The 14,044-nt window shown below is 31.2% G+C and overlaps 1 protein-coding gene and 1 long non-coding RNA gene across 5 annotated transcripts; both read right to left on the reverse strand.

The window, feature by feature from the left end:
* Positions 1 to 102: 102 nt before the first annotated feature.
* Positions 103 to 1,082, reverse strand: LOC145311832 (uncharacterized). Its single transcript, XR_013876802.1, has 3 exons — positions 944 to 1,082; positions 562 to 600; positions 103 to 437 (listed from the first exon to the last, which is right to left on the reverse strand). It is a non-coding gene; the product is annotated as an uncharacterized LOC145311832 (long non-coding RNA).
* A 2,241-nt stretch (positions 1,083 to 3,323) lies between these two features.
* On the reverse strand, positions 3,324 to 11,505 carry Kap-alpha3 (karyopherin alpha3). Of its 4 annotated transcripts, none has more exons than XM_080150827.1 (14): positions 11,391 to 11,505; positions 10,799 to 10,904; positions 10,637 to 10,690; positions 9,109 to 9,209; positions 8,839 to 8,944; positions 8,509 to 8,657; positions 7,346 to 7,540; positions 6,728 to 6,891; positions 6,173 to 6,317; positions 5,816 to 5,919; positions 5,242 to 5,358; positions 4,730 to 4,940; positions 4,233 to 4,364; positions 3,324 to 3,909 (listed from the first exon to the last, which is right to left on the reverse strand). In XM_080150827.1, the coding sequence occupies exons 1-13, from the start codon at positions 11,469 to 11,471 to the stop codon at positions 4,272 to 4,274; spliced, it is 1,626 nt and encodes a 541-aa protein (XP_080006953.1). In that variant the 5' UTR covers positions 11,472 to 11,505; the 3' UTR covers positions 3,324 to 3,909; positions 4,233 to 4,271. The 4 variants fall into 4 exon arrangements, with proteins under 4 accessions (XP_080006953.1, XP_080006957.1, XP_080006956.1 ...); XM_080150829.1 differs by having other exon boundaries at positions 3,702 to 3,909; positions 4,239 to 4,364; XM_080150831.1 differs by lacking the exon at positions 10,637 to 10,690 and having other exon boundaries at positions 4,239 to 4,364.
* Between the last annotated feature and the right edge of the window lie 2,539 nt (positions 11,506 to 14,044).

The following is a 14,044-nucleotide window of genomic DNA, read 5'->3' on the forward strand; positions in this document are numbered from 1 at the left end:
ATTATTACTGAATAAAACGTAATGTTGGACTTATTTTCCATTTTTTTAAACATTTTAAATTTACTATGAATCGGTTACAGGATAACAAAAAAAAACACTAGATTTAAAGGTTTTTAATAATTTTATTTAACAATAGAAAAAATTATAAATTAAACAATTGCTAACGAGCTACTGTGAGCTGCGCGCTGAGAAGTTTCCTTTGCCATTTTAAGTTGATAAGATATTAGAAATATTAACTTTATCGCCTTGAAAACATAAAATATTAACATTTTCTAGAAGCCCCTTTTTTCAATGCCCATTTGCGACCATAAAGAGAATAAATATAATATCTTTGTGAAAATTTAATTTGCTAGACATGGAATCATCTCTAGATATTTTATGTATACAAAATATTATCATAATAACGACAAGATCGGCCGCTGACAGACAGTGCTGCTCTATGCGGACACCATCATTATCACTATCCCGCCCAGCTTTGCATTAAAAATAGTAATTTCTTGTGTTTTGCGGTCAAAGCGGCGAGAATTAGTGTCCGAACAGGGCTGCACTATCCGGCGGTACCCGATTTTATCGTTTTTATTTCATAATTATATCATGTAACTACGATTGAAGGGGGCACTTGAAATTTTTTATTTGATTCTTTTATTTTTCGAGTTTTGAAGAAAAATTCAGAATATCTTATCTTAAATTATTTAAATTCTTTTAAGCAAAGATGCTCTATAAATTCAATTAAGTTCTTCAAACCAAAATTAAATTCCCTTCAATTGTACTTAAGATTTACTTTTTATAGACTGACAAAATCAAAAGGAGTTTTTATTTGACAAAAAATTAATTTTATTACTTATTTATTATGAGCGACTTAATATTGTTGCATAGAAAAGGATAAGAAATATCCTTTATTTTTTTGGAAATAAAAAAAAGATTTGTGCTTTGATTTAAGTACTATTGTTTATGTTTCATGATCTCAAAAATAATCCTATCAATAATATCTAAATTACATTCAATTTTATATAAAACTAAAATAGTTATGTTTTAACTGTAAATTTCCTTTGATACAAATACAAGTGATAGGCTAATTGGAGATAAATAGCATAATTCATTCAAATTATCAAAAAAATATTGTTTTATAATTAATATTTTAAATATAATGTCTCACCATGTAACCGCTCAAACTAAACTTTTGATTATTAAAAAAGCCAGATCTTTTTTCTTGAAAAATATCTTTAATTATAAAGATTATTATTTAGAAGGCTTCAAAATAGATTTTTTCAACATTGTATTATGGCCTTTGCATAAATCCTTCCAGAAAAGAGATGGAAGAAATGTCACTTTGAGTAACCCAATAGAAAATGTCACTTTGAGTAACCCAATAGAAAATTTTAAAAACTTTGCTGAAAGTATATTTATGACAAAGTTTCTTAATATTCTGTTAAGTATTTTATTAAATGGCAGGACTGCCTGCCTCCCATGTATACTAGATTAAGAATTATTATATATACTATTTAAGATGGCACGCACGCGCAAATCATTCACAACAAGCACGCGCGCACATCACGCGCATAGTAGGTTACCATCTCGATCATATACTGAAATTGTCTTCTTAAAAATGGGTAAATTTTCCCAATATTTGATTTTTTTGAGAAATGAAACAAGTTCAAAATATGATCAGAGGAACCCAATACATTAAGAAAAATAAACATTTACTAGCAATATCGCTGCGTATAACTGCATTGATTAAGGACTGTGGCTAGGTGAATATAATTCACATAAAACTTTGTCTTTAAGTCCTTCAATGCAGCAAGATAAGAGTTTGTTGTATGTTGATTTACCCCCTGGACTGGACAGGCAGGTAAATCAGGAGGTACGAGAAGCATCCAGAAAAAATAGTTGAGTTTTTTTATATGATAAGTTGTCAATTTCTTTAAAGATCAGAACAGATTCTGATAACAAAATATTTCATTTAGCCTTTTTCGGCTACCAAGCATTTAAGTTATTTTTACCATTATGACAACTATCAAAACCCCAAAATTTTGCAACTGGAGGCACGAATGTTAAGTCAGAATTCTTCAAGCATGAATTTCACGTGATGGAAGTGTGTTGGTTGATTTGTTTGTGAGTCCAGGGACAAATATCTGCCATCAAGATCGATGATAAATCAAGAACAATGGAAAATATTGACCCCTGTGTGAGACAGGTAATTCATTGTAAATATAGGTTAGAATTACTTACCAATCTTATCATGATAATTATCATACATACAAATAATTTTCTTGATACATTGATATTATAATTTCTAACCTTAATGTAATGCCAATTTTAAATCCGAGATATTGAGTTAAATCATAACTGTCCTTGATATTTGTCTAAGTTAAAAAAGAGAAGCTTACAAAATAGTGATTAAGTAAACGGACAGTTATAATTTTAACCACATTATTAAAATATTTACAAATATGCTTCGTATAAAAATATTTTAATAATGATACAAAACATATTTATAAATATTACTGCATTAGATGCTAAGTGTTTTCTTTAATTATATATATGTAACAGTTAAGGTAAAGCAGATAAGTATTAGAGAAAGAATATAAAAATAAGGGATACGGTTTAAAAGTTAATGATAACGATAAGCCTGTGATTGGCATTTATAGGATTTTGAAGAAAATAAATAATAAACTAGGTAGTGTTTTAAGACATGTTAATATACAGATAGCTTGCATGTTTCGTACAATGTACGACGTTGATGTGAGGTAAGTGTTCAAGATATTGACAGAAAGTAGAAAAATAACTAATTTAGACAAATTGACAGATATAGATTTAAGTTTTTGTCAGGGATGTATATTCTGACAATTGACACGGCTGAAGGGGTGGGGGGGTGGTTGTAAAAAAAAATTGTGAAAAGGGGAAAAATGCAAATTTAAGAGGTCAAAACTTATTTTTCCCCAACCTTGGGGGAAAAAATGGGTAAAATATGAATAAATAAGGATAACTGGAAACATTTTTCCATTTTCCCATTATTCTGAGAAAAAACTAAGAGGGGAAAAACCGGGGGAGAGGAAATGAATTTTAAAAAAGAGTAGGTACCTACTGAAAACATTTTCTATTATTTTCCTCTCCTTGGAGTAAAAAAACTAGGAGGGGAAAAAATGAAATATTTTGCAGCAGGGGAAAAAATGAATCTTGTTCAGAATATACACCCCTGGTTTTTGTCTAAAGAAAAATAAAGCTTGCGCAAATGATAATCTGATGAGTGCAACGTATTGGATAGACAAGACAGAAAAATTAAAACAATGAGAAATACAAAATGATTACAAAATAGGGTCCACCGTATAGAATTTCTTTTTTTTTAACAAAAATGTACAACATGAAATGAAGGTAGAGTGCTGTTTGTAGTTTTTTTTCAGTCAGAAATGAAGTAGTACTAGATACTGTACAAAATGTACATCAATATTTATTATAGTCTTGGTAATGATGTTTGTTTAAGTTAAGTCTTTCTTTAAATTTAAAGACTAAGTAATACAAATAATCATAATTAGTGCATAAATGTACATTATATCAAACTGATATAAAGTACAATTATACATTAAGAAAATATTAACTAATATACATTTTAAATGTTTAGAAATTCTAAACAAGAAACTTTATCGCGCAATTAAAGTCTTTTGTCATTTTTCAAACAGAAAATCTTGTGTTTTTTAAAAAATGTTTGAAGTGTAGACAGAAACTTAGAATAGATTGGCTGCTGGGTGTAGTGAGAGAGAGAGTTGTGTTTCTTGGCTGATTGATGATTACACAGGGATGAGAGGAATGTGTGGCAGCTGTGTGTCGTGTGGATATGATTATGCTTGTTTCAAGAGAGTGGATGTCTTCGGTATAGGTAAACTCATGACTTCAGAATAATATCACTTGATCCTGAAGAAAAATAATATAAATAGTATTGAACTGTTAATAACTTTGAGAACTATTAAATGTTTTTAATGTTGATTATGTACTTTGTAGGATTTCTTTTTCTAACATAAAAAAATGTTTTAACTCCTACTTTTTAAGTCAAAATTAAAAGTTGTAACTGTCTAAAAGCATAATTTAGTAGTACACTAAAATAATGAAGAAAAATGTTTAGTTTCAAAATAGATTTTTGCGTTAAAGTTAAGGAAGGCTAAATGATTTGCAAATGAAAAAATATTCAAGACTGCATTTGCTTATTTTATTTCTTAAATTTGAAAAAAATTAATTACCTTTACCAAGTAATATAATATTTGTGTATGTGTGTGTATTCAAAAGTTGAATCCTTGTTGGTTGTCTGGCACCGCAGAGAATTCAAACCCTTGTTCAGTTGCCTGGGGTGCGAGCTCAGTGTCCTCTTGACCCTGAAAAAAGAATTAAGCATATCATTTAGTGCTCATAATCTCTCAATATAGATAAAAATTTTAAAAGTAGATGAACACTAACAGAGTAAAGTATTCAGCGTAAAACGATAAAAAAAGGAAGAAAGGTAAAAATTAACTATAAAACCAACCCACTGCACTGCATCAGCGTTATTGGTAACGTGCCAGCCTACTGTCGGTAAGATTTCGGGTTCTCTATCGCAATCTAGTATAAATCTTCTCTAGACTTATAGAAGCTTTACTGTAAAGGAAAAATAAATCGGTTCTGCACATATTAAAGTGTCAAAACTCCAGAAAATATCTTATGGCCAAATAGAAATACATCACGCTAAAAAAACTTAAAATACCTCATCAGAGAAAAATTGTTCAATGATCTCGTAGGCCAACTTGTAAATATCAACATTCTCGTGATTTTGCAGGGCTTCGATTTTGTCCAGACCCTCGCACTCCTCTACCATGGCGGCCAGGGCCTCGACCTCGGCACCCGCCATCTTCAGCATGTTGTTGAGACCATCCAGCACAACCTGTATCACCTGAGTGTCCTTGCAGTTCAACAAACTAAAAAAAATACATTGTTGTTTAAAGTTTGAGTACATGAAAATAGCTATAAATTTGACAAACTTAAAGACAGTACAGAGAATTAATATTCTAGTGTAGATCTGAATCCAAATAATTTTCGCCAAATTAAACCGGTTCTAAAACATTCTAAAAACGCGTACTACTAATAATTTCCTTTTCCTATCCGAGGATAAAACGATACGAAAATATACAATACATATATTCTCAAGATGAAATATTCCTCACAAAAAAAATCACTTTCCATAACCAACTGACTGTAAATTACTAACTCTAAACTTACTTGCAGAATGGTGGCACGACACCCTCTTGAACCAAGTAGGCCACTTGAGATTTATTACCAGAAATTGTTAGATTTGAGATGGCCCAGGCGGCCTCCTTCTGGGTCTGGAATTCACCCCTGCAAGAAAATAATGTTTTAGTATGAAAATGTATCAGCTAATCTGTGGTAATGATAAAATATGAATATATAAGTGTAGTATCTGCTTAACATTTAAAAATAGAGCAGCTAAATGAATTTCTATTTTAATATTTTTAAAGGAAATACCTTTTTTAATTATGTGCAGGAAATTAACTTAAATGTCATACTGTCATGGTACCTACTCCGCTATGTCATACGCGTTACAATGATAGCAAGAGTAGGGGCAATGCCTCGGCCCATTAACAGGCGCAACTCATTGCCATGCAAAGTTAGGACTTACAAAGGTCATGCAATCAAAGTGTTGGTTGGCGAGTGGACGCTTTACATCACAATTAAATTATAGGACGCGGAGTATTTTACAAGGTGCGTGGAGAGGCCTAGAACCCGAAGCGACACCAAGAAGCCCACTAGAGGTCATCAACTTTAAATGTTTTACCTAGAAAGATGTTGAATAATGAGGGGGACCAGGTGATGATCAATGACAGATTGAACTTGGTTTTGGTTTCCAGCTGTGATATTGGATATAAACCAAACGGCTTCCTGAAATTAGAACATTTTCTCTTAATTTTCGAAGATTTTATTTTAGTGCTATACTATAAAGTGGTAAATTGTCATGTTGCAAGTCAAATAAATCACATTTTTCACATGGCGACGACTCTAGAATTTTTAAATTCAAATAAAATAAAATACTCGTTGTAATTTTGTGAGCCTAAGACATTTTCCAACAAGTTAAAAACATCTTAATAACATACCTATGGGATAATATTTTTGCAAAAAATCTATTATTCTGTACCTTATTAATTTTCTCCTTGGCGTGAGTGAGTAGTCCACCAAAGTGTTCCAGAGCTCCATGGTCGAGCACAGTTTGAGTTTGTTCATCTGTGCCTGTCACTATGTTGCCCACGGCTCTCAAGGCAGCCGTCTGCACCTTTACCTCCCTAAAAGGGTAAGAAAATATAGGTATTGAAATAGTTTTTCTTATATATTGGCCAATATCAAATATTTTGCTTTTTATTGATGAAAATGTAAAATATCATAGCAACAGGTCTTGGTCTGTAACGATGAAAGTTAACGATACAAAAATTATGAAACACATTACCTACTTGTTTTTTGTCAATTTATTTTATCTTTTTGAGATCTAATTTTTATTACCTACGGAAATCGTTTTTTTTAATTCAAAGAAAACCATCATTTAATTACTATATAGATATATATTCTAAATGTTATTACAAATTTTAAAATTAAAAGTGTAGGTAATTCTTTACAGTACTAAACATACAGTATTTTGATCATGTAACTTGGCCTTACATTCATGACTTAAAATAAAATATAAATTCAACTAACAAACCTATGACTAAGAAGAGGAACCAGTTTAGCCACGACCCCGCTGTCGATGACCATCTGAATCTGATCATTGCCACCGTCAGTAAGGTAGGACAGGGCCCAGACAGTGTCCACCAGGATGTTGATGTCAGTGTGGTGTATCAACATGGACAGGGCAGGCAAGATCTCCTACAATACCAATTGAAAAATATTACTATTTCTTTTTATTTCAACATGGACATTTATTTATTGCACTTCAAGGTAAAATGTTCCTGGAATATAGTCTGTTCGAGGATAATTGTAAGATTAATAAGTCAAAATAAATTCTGGTATAGCACAGGAAAATCTTGGTGAAAGAAAATAAGCATAAAATATCTATTAAGTCGAAGGCCTTCTTTCTAGTAGATTAAAATGATATTTGAACATAAGATAATATACGTTAAGTCATTTAGCTGTTATTATATCATCCTTTCAAGTTCTTACTTTATCGAAATAATCGATTGAAACCAATGACATGCATAAATGATAAAAGCGAAAAATAAAAAAATCCACTTAAAAATATTAAAAGGATCAGATTCAGAACTAAAATCATAACCAAAAGATTTCGCTAATCTATACGAAGCTCAGCTGACATTATTCCTACCTTAATGGTGCCGAATGGTGGGGGTGGCTCCTTATTTCTGCATAGGTTCACCACGACCCATGTCACGTTGCGGAGGAATGAGATGGGTATGTCGGGGTTGATAAAGGTGAGTAGGGGCTCCACAACACCCAGCTGGATAACATAGTCTCGCAGTGTAGGACCGTCTCCAATGATGTTTCCAAGGGCCCAAACAGCCTATAAGATTTTATGTGTTATTTAAAATATTTTGAGATAAAACAAAAAGATCAAATCCAAAAATGAATATTTCCTGATGAAATAAAATATTTCTGATTTTAATTAAGTTCCTTCTAATTGAATCTAAATTATTAAAATAGCAACTTGTAACAGTACATATTATATAGTCTTAGCAAGTAGATCAATAAAGGGGAAGGGGGGGGGGGGGGGTAATCCAACCATCTCGTAATCAATGAGGAAATGGCACTTAGAATTCGAATTTCGATCTGAAATTTTGCATGAGTAATCCTTGGTAGGTCTATTTTCCCTAAATCGAACAAAAAGTTGGAAAAGTGACGGCTAACGTCTCAGCCGTTTTATAGGGCAAATTAGTCACGAAACCTATCTCCACATAATACTCTTTGCTGCTCCAAAACGTTATAAAAAGGTTCTAGCCGGTAGCTGTTGGTACTAGAAATTTAAAAAATGGTTATTGCTATCATTTAACATGAATTAAACCAAAGATATGTTTTAAAAAGTTGATTCCTACGCAATTAATGATGAATTTGCACTGAAAATAGGCAAAAAACGAACGGCTAAGCCACCAGCCGTTACTTTTCCAACTTTTTTTTCGATTTAGGGAAAATAGACCTACCAAAGATTACTTATGCAAATTTCAGATAGAAATTTGAATTCTAAGTACCATTTACTCATTGATTACGAGATGGTTGCATTCACCCCCCCCCCCCCCCCTCCTTAATCATATTTAATTTGGAAATAAATTAATCATTTTTAATTTTGGAATTTTTAGGGTTTTCTGTAATTAGGGTCGTAACGTATCGTAACGATTATGACGATTCCTGTACCAGTCAGATACAATTTAGAGCACTACAAGAATAAAGTCAGTAGGTCCATTCAGAATTTTCAAAAATAGGTTTAGCGAAGCATCTCTAAAATTAAATGTAAGTGTGTTCGTATTTATTACGCACCTGTTCGCAAACATTCTGATGGGGTGAGTTGAGTAGCTGTAGGAAAAGAGGAACAGCTTCAGCGGCCACCACAGCCTGTGTTTGTTGACTAGTTCCGCTAGCTATGTTCGTAAGCGCCCACGCAGCCTCAAACTGTAAGCTTGGGTTGTCTGTAAAAATAATACCAATAACTTTTACATTTTTTCTTTTGGTGCCTTGAATTCGCTTCTTAACCTAAATCTTAAATATCCGCTTGAAAAAAATGCTAGTTACAAGGTATATTAGAAATAAAAGGATATTTTGATGGATAAAAATGTTAGAAGGTATTTTGTCAATAATATGACTACTTACCATTGCCAGTTGACCTAAGGCAGTTGACAAGAACAGGCAAAATCCCAGCTTGTATCAATGCATCTATTGGAGGGTTTTTGTCACTTGATAACAGTTTTCTAGCAGCCTAAATAAAAATAATACATTTTGTATTTAAGGTAGAATTATTTTTTATGCTATGTGAAAAATGGCATTTTAAAAACTACGTGGTAGAAGTCATTTTTATGTTTTTATCTTTAATTCTATCCGAGATTTTTTGCATGTTGACAAAACAAATAAACTGAAATATACCTGTACAGCATCAAGTTGTGTCTTTGGATCTGTTGACTTTGCTCTTTCTACGATGGTTTCTAAGCTACAATTTGACAGATTTTCACGGGCCTCCTCTTCGTCTAAAAAAAATCATATTTTAAAGAAGAATTAAACGTCATCAAATTTATGTTTACAATGTTGATTAGTTCACAGTGATTTTGTACCTACTTTAATTCATAATGTTCGTTTGTCAATCATAAACATTTTTTAGGGAATTTTTTTTATCAGATAATATCTAAAATGTACTAATGTTCGTCTTGAATATGACTTAGGACTTCACTTAGTCAGTTAATATGTCAGTCATACTAAAAAAGTAATGTTTTAAAAAGGCTTCTTGAAATTTTTGTTATTTATCAACCTTTCTCCCTTTCTCTCTTTATTCATGAACATCTGCTCTATAACTTACTTTTCCAATTTGTTTATTCTAATTCTATGCTTTGATTCTTATTAGGGATGGGAATCCGTCGAATTTTTGGGCCGGATTCGGATTCCGGATTCTGAAGGAATCCGTCAAAAAAAGTGACGGATTCTTGCGGATTCCGGATTCTTATTTTTGGCGGATTCCGGATTCGGATTCCGGATTCTAGCAGTATTTTAAAAGGCCGTCCGTCACAGAGGGATAGCTTTTTTCGTTAATTTATCACTATGTTACTTGGTTGAAGCCTTGATTTGTTTAAAGTGTTGACTTCCAGCATAACTAAAACATTTACATCACATTAGTAATTATTAAAATTTGTTATGTAGAAATTTTTTTTTGATCATTGCCTTCAAACAGAGGGAGTTGTAAGAAAAAAGACGGTAATTTTAGCCTACCAATTTAGAATCCGGAATCCGCTATAAAAAACGGATTCCGGATCCGGATTCGGATTCCAAAATTGGCCGAAAATTGGGCGGATTCCGAATTCCGGATTCCGGATCCGGATTCCCATCACTAATTCTTATGGATTATGTGATCCTTGTTCATATAATGTAATGTTGGTTAGTTGAAAAGTAAAACTAATATTTTTTATTGTGTAACTAACAAATATTTATCCGATTTCTTTACAACAGATAAAAATGTATTGTAGTGTAATATATAATAATCATATAGTCTTACGTCTTAATATGTAATGTTAATATTTTGTAAGGCTGGTTTGGGCTTATATTCGGGGTTAAGAAGGAGGGACATAAAAGAAATAATAATTCTTAATTGTTTGATAAAATATTTACAGTTGATATGTATGTAATGCATGTTGTTTAATTTCAGAATGTTAAGTTTTCTTTCGGCATTTCTTTACTAAAACTAGTAGTTATGTTTAAGCCATTTTTAAAAATTGTTAGATAATCTAGTATCAGGATAAAGTTTAAAATCTTCAAAATATTTTTTTTTAGAGTTAGTTTTCTTAATTTCACTAAACAAAAAATATCATTTTGTTATCAACTAAAGTTCAAAATTTGTGTTAATAATAAGTGTGAAGAGTTTTAATTGGAGGAATACTGATCTTGTGTATAGGGATGAGCTACTCACATTTGGGAAGAAAATCAAGGAATTCGCATTCCTCAGTTGTTGAATCTGTTGTTACTGGAAATATAACATTTTATCAGTTTATTCATGAAAAACAAACCTTTTTGATGTATATTTTATCTTTAAATTGAAGAAAGACAAAATTTATATAAAAAATCAGCAAACCTGTAGTGTCTTCCGTGTTAGGAACATTTCTGCGCTTTTGTAAAGTTTCCTCTCTTTTATTTTTTCTTATTTCTACAGTAACCTCATTTCTCTTCTTTTTCATCTCCTACGAAGAACAGAAAATGGTCAAATTTGTAAGACAGATAATTGTTTCTCAAAGTGGAGGATATATACTTAAAATTTTCGAAAACATTGACAATGTTATATTTCCACACCTTCCCAAAACAATGTAGTAAGAAAGAATCCCCCATCCACCTTTAGAAGCGAATACACTATTTCATTGAAAAAGAACAGTTAGATAATTACATAAGATTTTGATGTTGTCAATTTTAAAGCAAACTTCTTTTACCCAAAGTATACTACTTGCTATGTGAAATTTCAGCCTGTGTGGATATCCATTCATGAAGTTGAGTTACTTTTTAATATCAATAGAAAAACATGCAATATTATTTGAACTGGTTAAGAAGAATTTAACACATGTCGATGGCATATTCATAAAATCTATGGATTAGCAATTATCTCGGATTCTAACTTTAGAAACAAACACCGAAAAGAATAAGTATTATCCCTGTTCCTAACATATGAAAGTTACCTCTTGATCTTTGCCTTCATTTTTGAAGAGTTTTTGTCTGCCAGCAGTCCCGGGAGCAGGAACAGGCTTCCCCTTCTCCATAGTATCTAAATTTCTCTGAAATCAACATTTCAATATGACAGAGGGTTCAGGATCGAAGACAGCGGCTATTGTACTTTATCCAATGTTTTATAACCACATTATCTTCTTCGTTGGCTCTAAATCTTTAGATACACACACATGAATATTGATTTGTATGTGTGAATCTTTCAGTATCCAAACTTTAAAAAAATGCTTAATCCCTTTACAGTGGGAATTTTTTTTTTGTGTAATTTGTAGTGAAACATAAGGATCATAACCATAATTGCATGATATGAAAAGACATTAAAAGTGAAACATTGCTGCAGGCTAGCCAGGCACATGACAAAACACAGCTAAAAATTCTTTGTTTGAAATACAGAATTACTCATTACGTCGGTTCTGTTTTGTTCGTCCAAACCGAACCCTTCATTAATTTTTAATATGATATACAGAAGAACAATATGAATTAAAAGTTATTTGTGATTAATTGGGCATGAAAACAAGAATACTTTATTGATTGACAATGACCGGTTAAAGGATTAAAGTACATTCTTTTGTTTTAAGTATAATATTCAATAAAAATAGTTATATAACAATTATTATGTGATAAAAACTAATAAATATCTAATTTTATAGTAAAATTTCACTATTTACGTCATAAAAATGAATAAAATACTTAAATCATAACACTGCACGAGCAAGTTGAAGTGGAGATGAATTCATTTGGTGTGGCACACAATATATTCAAAGTTGCCAACTTTAAAATGTTGGCATTTTTACAAAAAAAATTCCAAATTAAAACAATAACTGTTTATCAACGTTGGTAATTTCCGAGTTTGGGAGTGAAAAATATACACCATTGGCCTTAATTCATTTTAAGTCCTTTGCTACGATTTAAACCCTCAAAATAAATTTTAAACCACTACAACTTTTTTCGCTTTTTAAATTTAGTTCCACTTTTCTGAAATACAAAATAACCACCACAACCTTTTTCGCTTTTTGAATTTAGTTCCACTTCTGAACTACAAAATAACCACTTTACACACCCTAAAAATATATTTTTTAAATAATTTGTTTAATTAACTAATAAAACTATAATATTTGGCAACTTAGCTCTCAACCTTTGGCTTGGTTTGGCAGAATGAGAAAATGCCGCAAATCTAAACTAACCTCTCACCTTACAAAAACAATTATTTTAGTTACATTTTGATGCCCACGAAAAGTCATTTTATGCTATAAGAGTTATTTTGGGACTCCTTTAATCATTTTTAGTTTGTTTTAGGACTTTTTAGTAGAATAAAGTAGTAAGTATTCGTTCACTTTATGCTCATGAATCATAACAGGGTGGTAAAAGTAATATTAGATATTTTCAATTAACATACAACTTCTTTTATACATATTTTCATTTCTATATTTCCTATGGCAATTTTCAAATATACCCAAAATTATTTTTACGTTTGGTAAGTCATTAGATACTAATTATGAAATAATTATAAAAATTTTAAAATGTAAAGTTGACTACTCTGTGTTTCTTTTTGATAAAGTTAACAACTTTTTTTCAACAATATATTGTTTTATTTGATAAAATTTTTTTAAGCAGTTTCTTCAATATAAACCTTATTTAAACATTTTAAAGCATTTTTTTATAGTACGGAAATATAAAATGAATACAATTTGATAAAGTTGGCAACCTTTTGTTGAAATGATGGCAGAATTGTGAAAACTAGGGGAAAATTAATTATTTATCTGCAGGGCTCCCAGAGTAGTGCATTTGGGCACCCTTTTACACAAAAGGTAGTGCATTTGGAATTAAAACTCCCTTTACCCCCTCCCTTTTAATTTCCCCCCCTTCCCTTTTTCCGTTCCCCTCCCCCAAAAATTTACAAAAGGTGGTGCATTTCCATTTTTAAATCTGGGACCCTTGTTTATCTGTTACATGATATATTATGATGTTTGTCAAGATGTTTATTCTTAGTTTTGATTTTCTAGATGTCAAATGAGAATAACAGCTGAATTTTATTTCAATTTGTAGGATATATATTCTGAAAATATTATTATTTGTCTTTTATGTTATGAATAATATTTGTGGTGACCTTATTATAGACTTGACAAAAAGTGTAAGGTCAAGTTTTTTCTTTTATGAAGTTAAACATAGTTTTAAAATAACTTTTATGATACTTTTGTGTTACAATGGAGATAGGATCGATTGAAATAATGTCTTGATGATGTTATTTTTTTTGCTAACTATACTCTCAAAAATGAAAAATTTAGGCATTTATTCAGTAGTTTAGGTAAACTATATATTTTTCAATAACTATTTCCATTGTGTACATTTGAATCATACCAGTGCAGTGGCTGTGGCTTTAGCTTCTTCTAAGGCTATTTATTTTTAGGGGTGCAGGGAATTCAGAGGATTTTAATATTTAGCCTTAAACGTACCATCCCAAGTTTTACAACAAATAGCATAACTCCACCCCAGGACCTAAGTGAAGCTTCCCTATAATTGAGATGGTTGTTAGGTATTTTAATAAGTTATAAACGTATGTCTCATAACGGAAAAGATGGGTAGTTTCAATTAATTAAATAAAGTTAGT

Source organism: Acartia tonsa, chromosome 2, assembly GCF_053477335.1.
Source record: "Acartia tonsa isolate MP-2025a chromosome 2, ASM5347733v1, whole genome shotgun sequence".
Lineage (NCBI taxonomy): Eukaryota > Metazoa > Arthropoda > Copepoda > Calanoida > Acartiidae > Acartia > Acartia tonsa.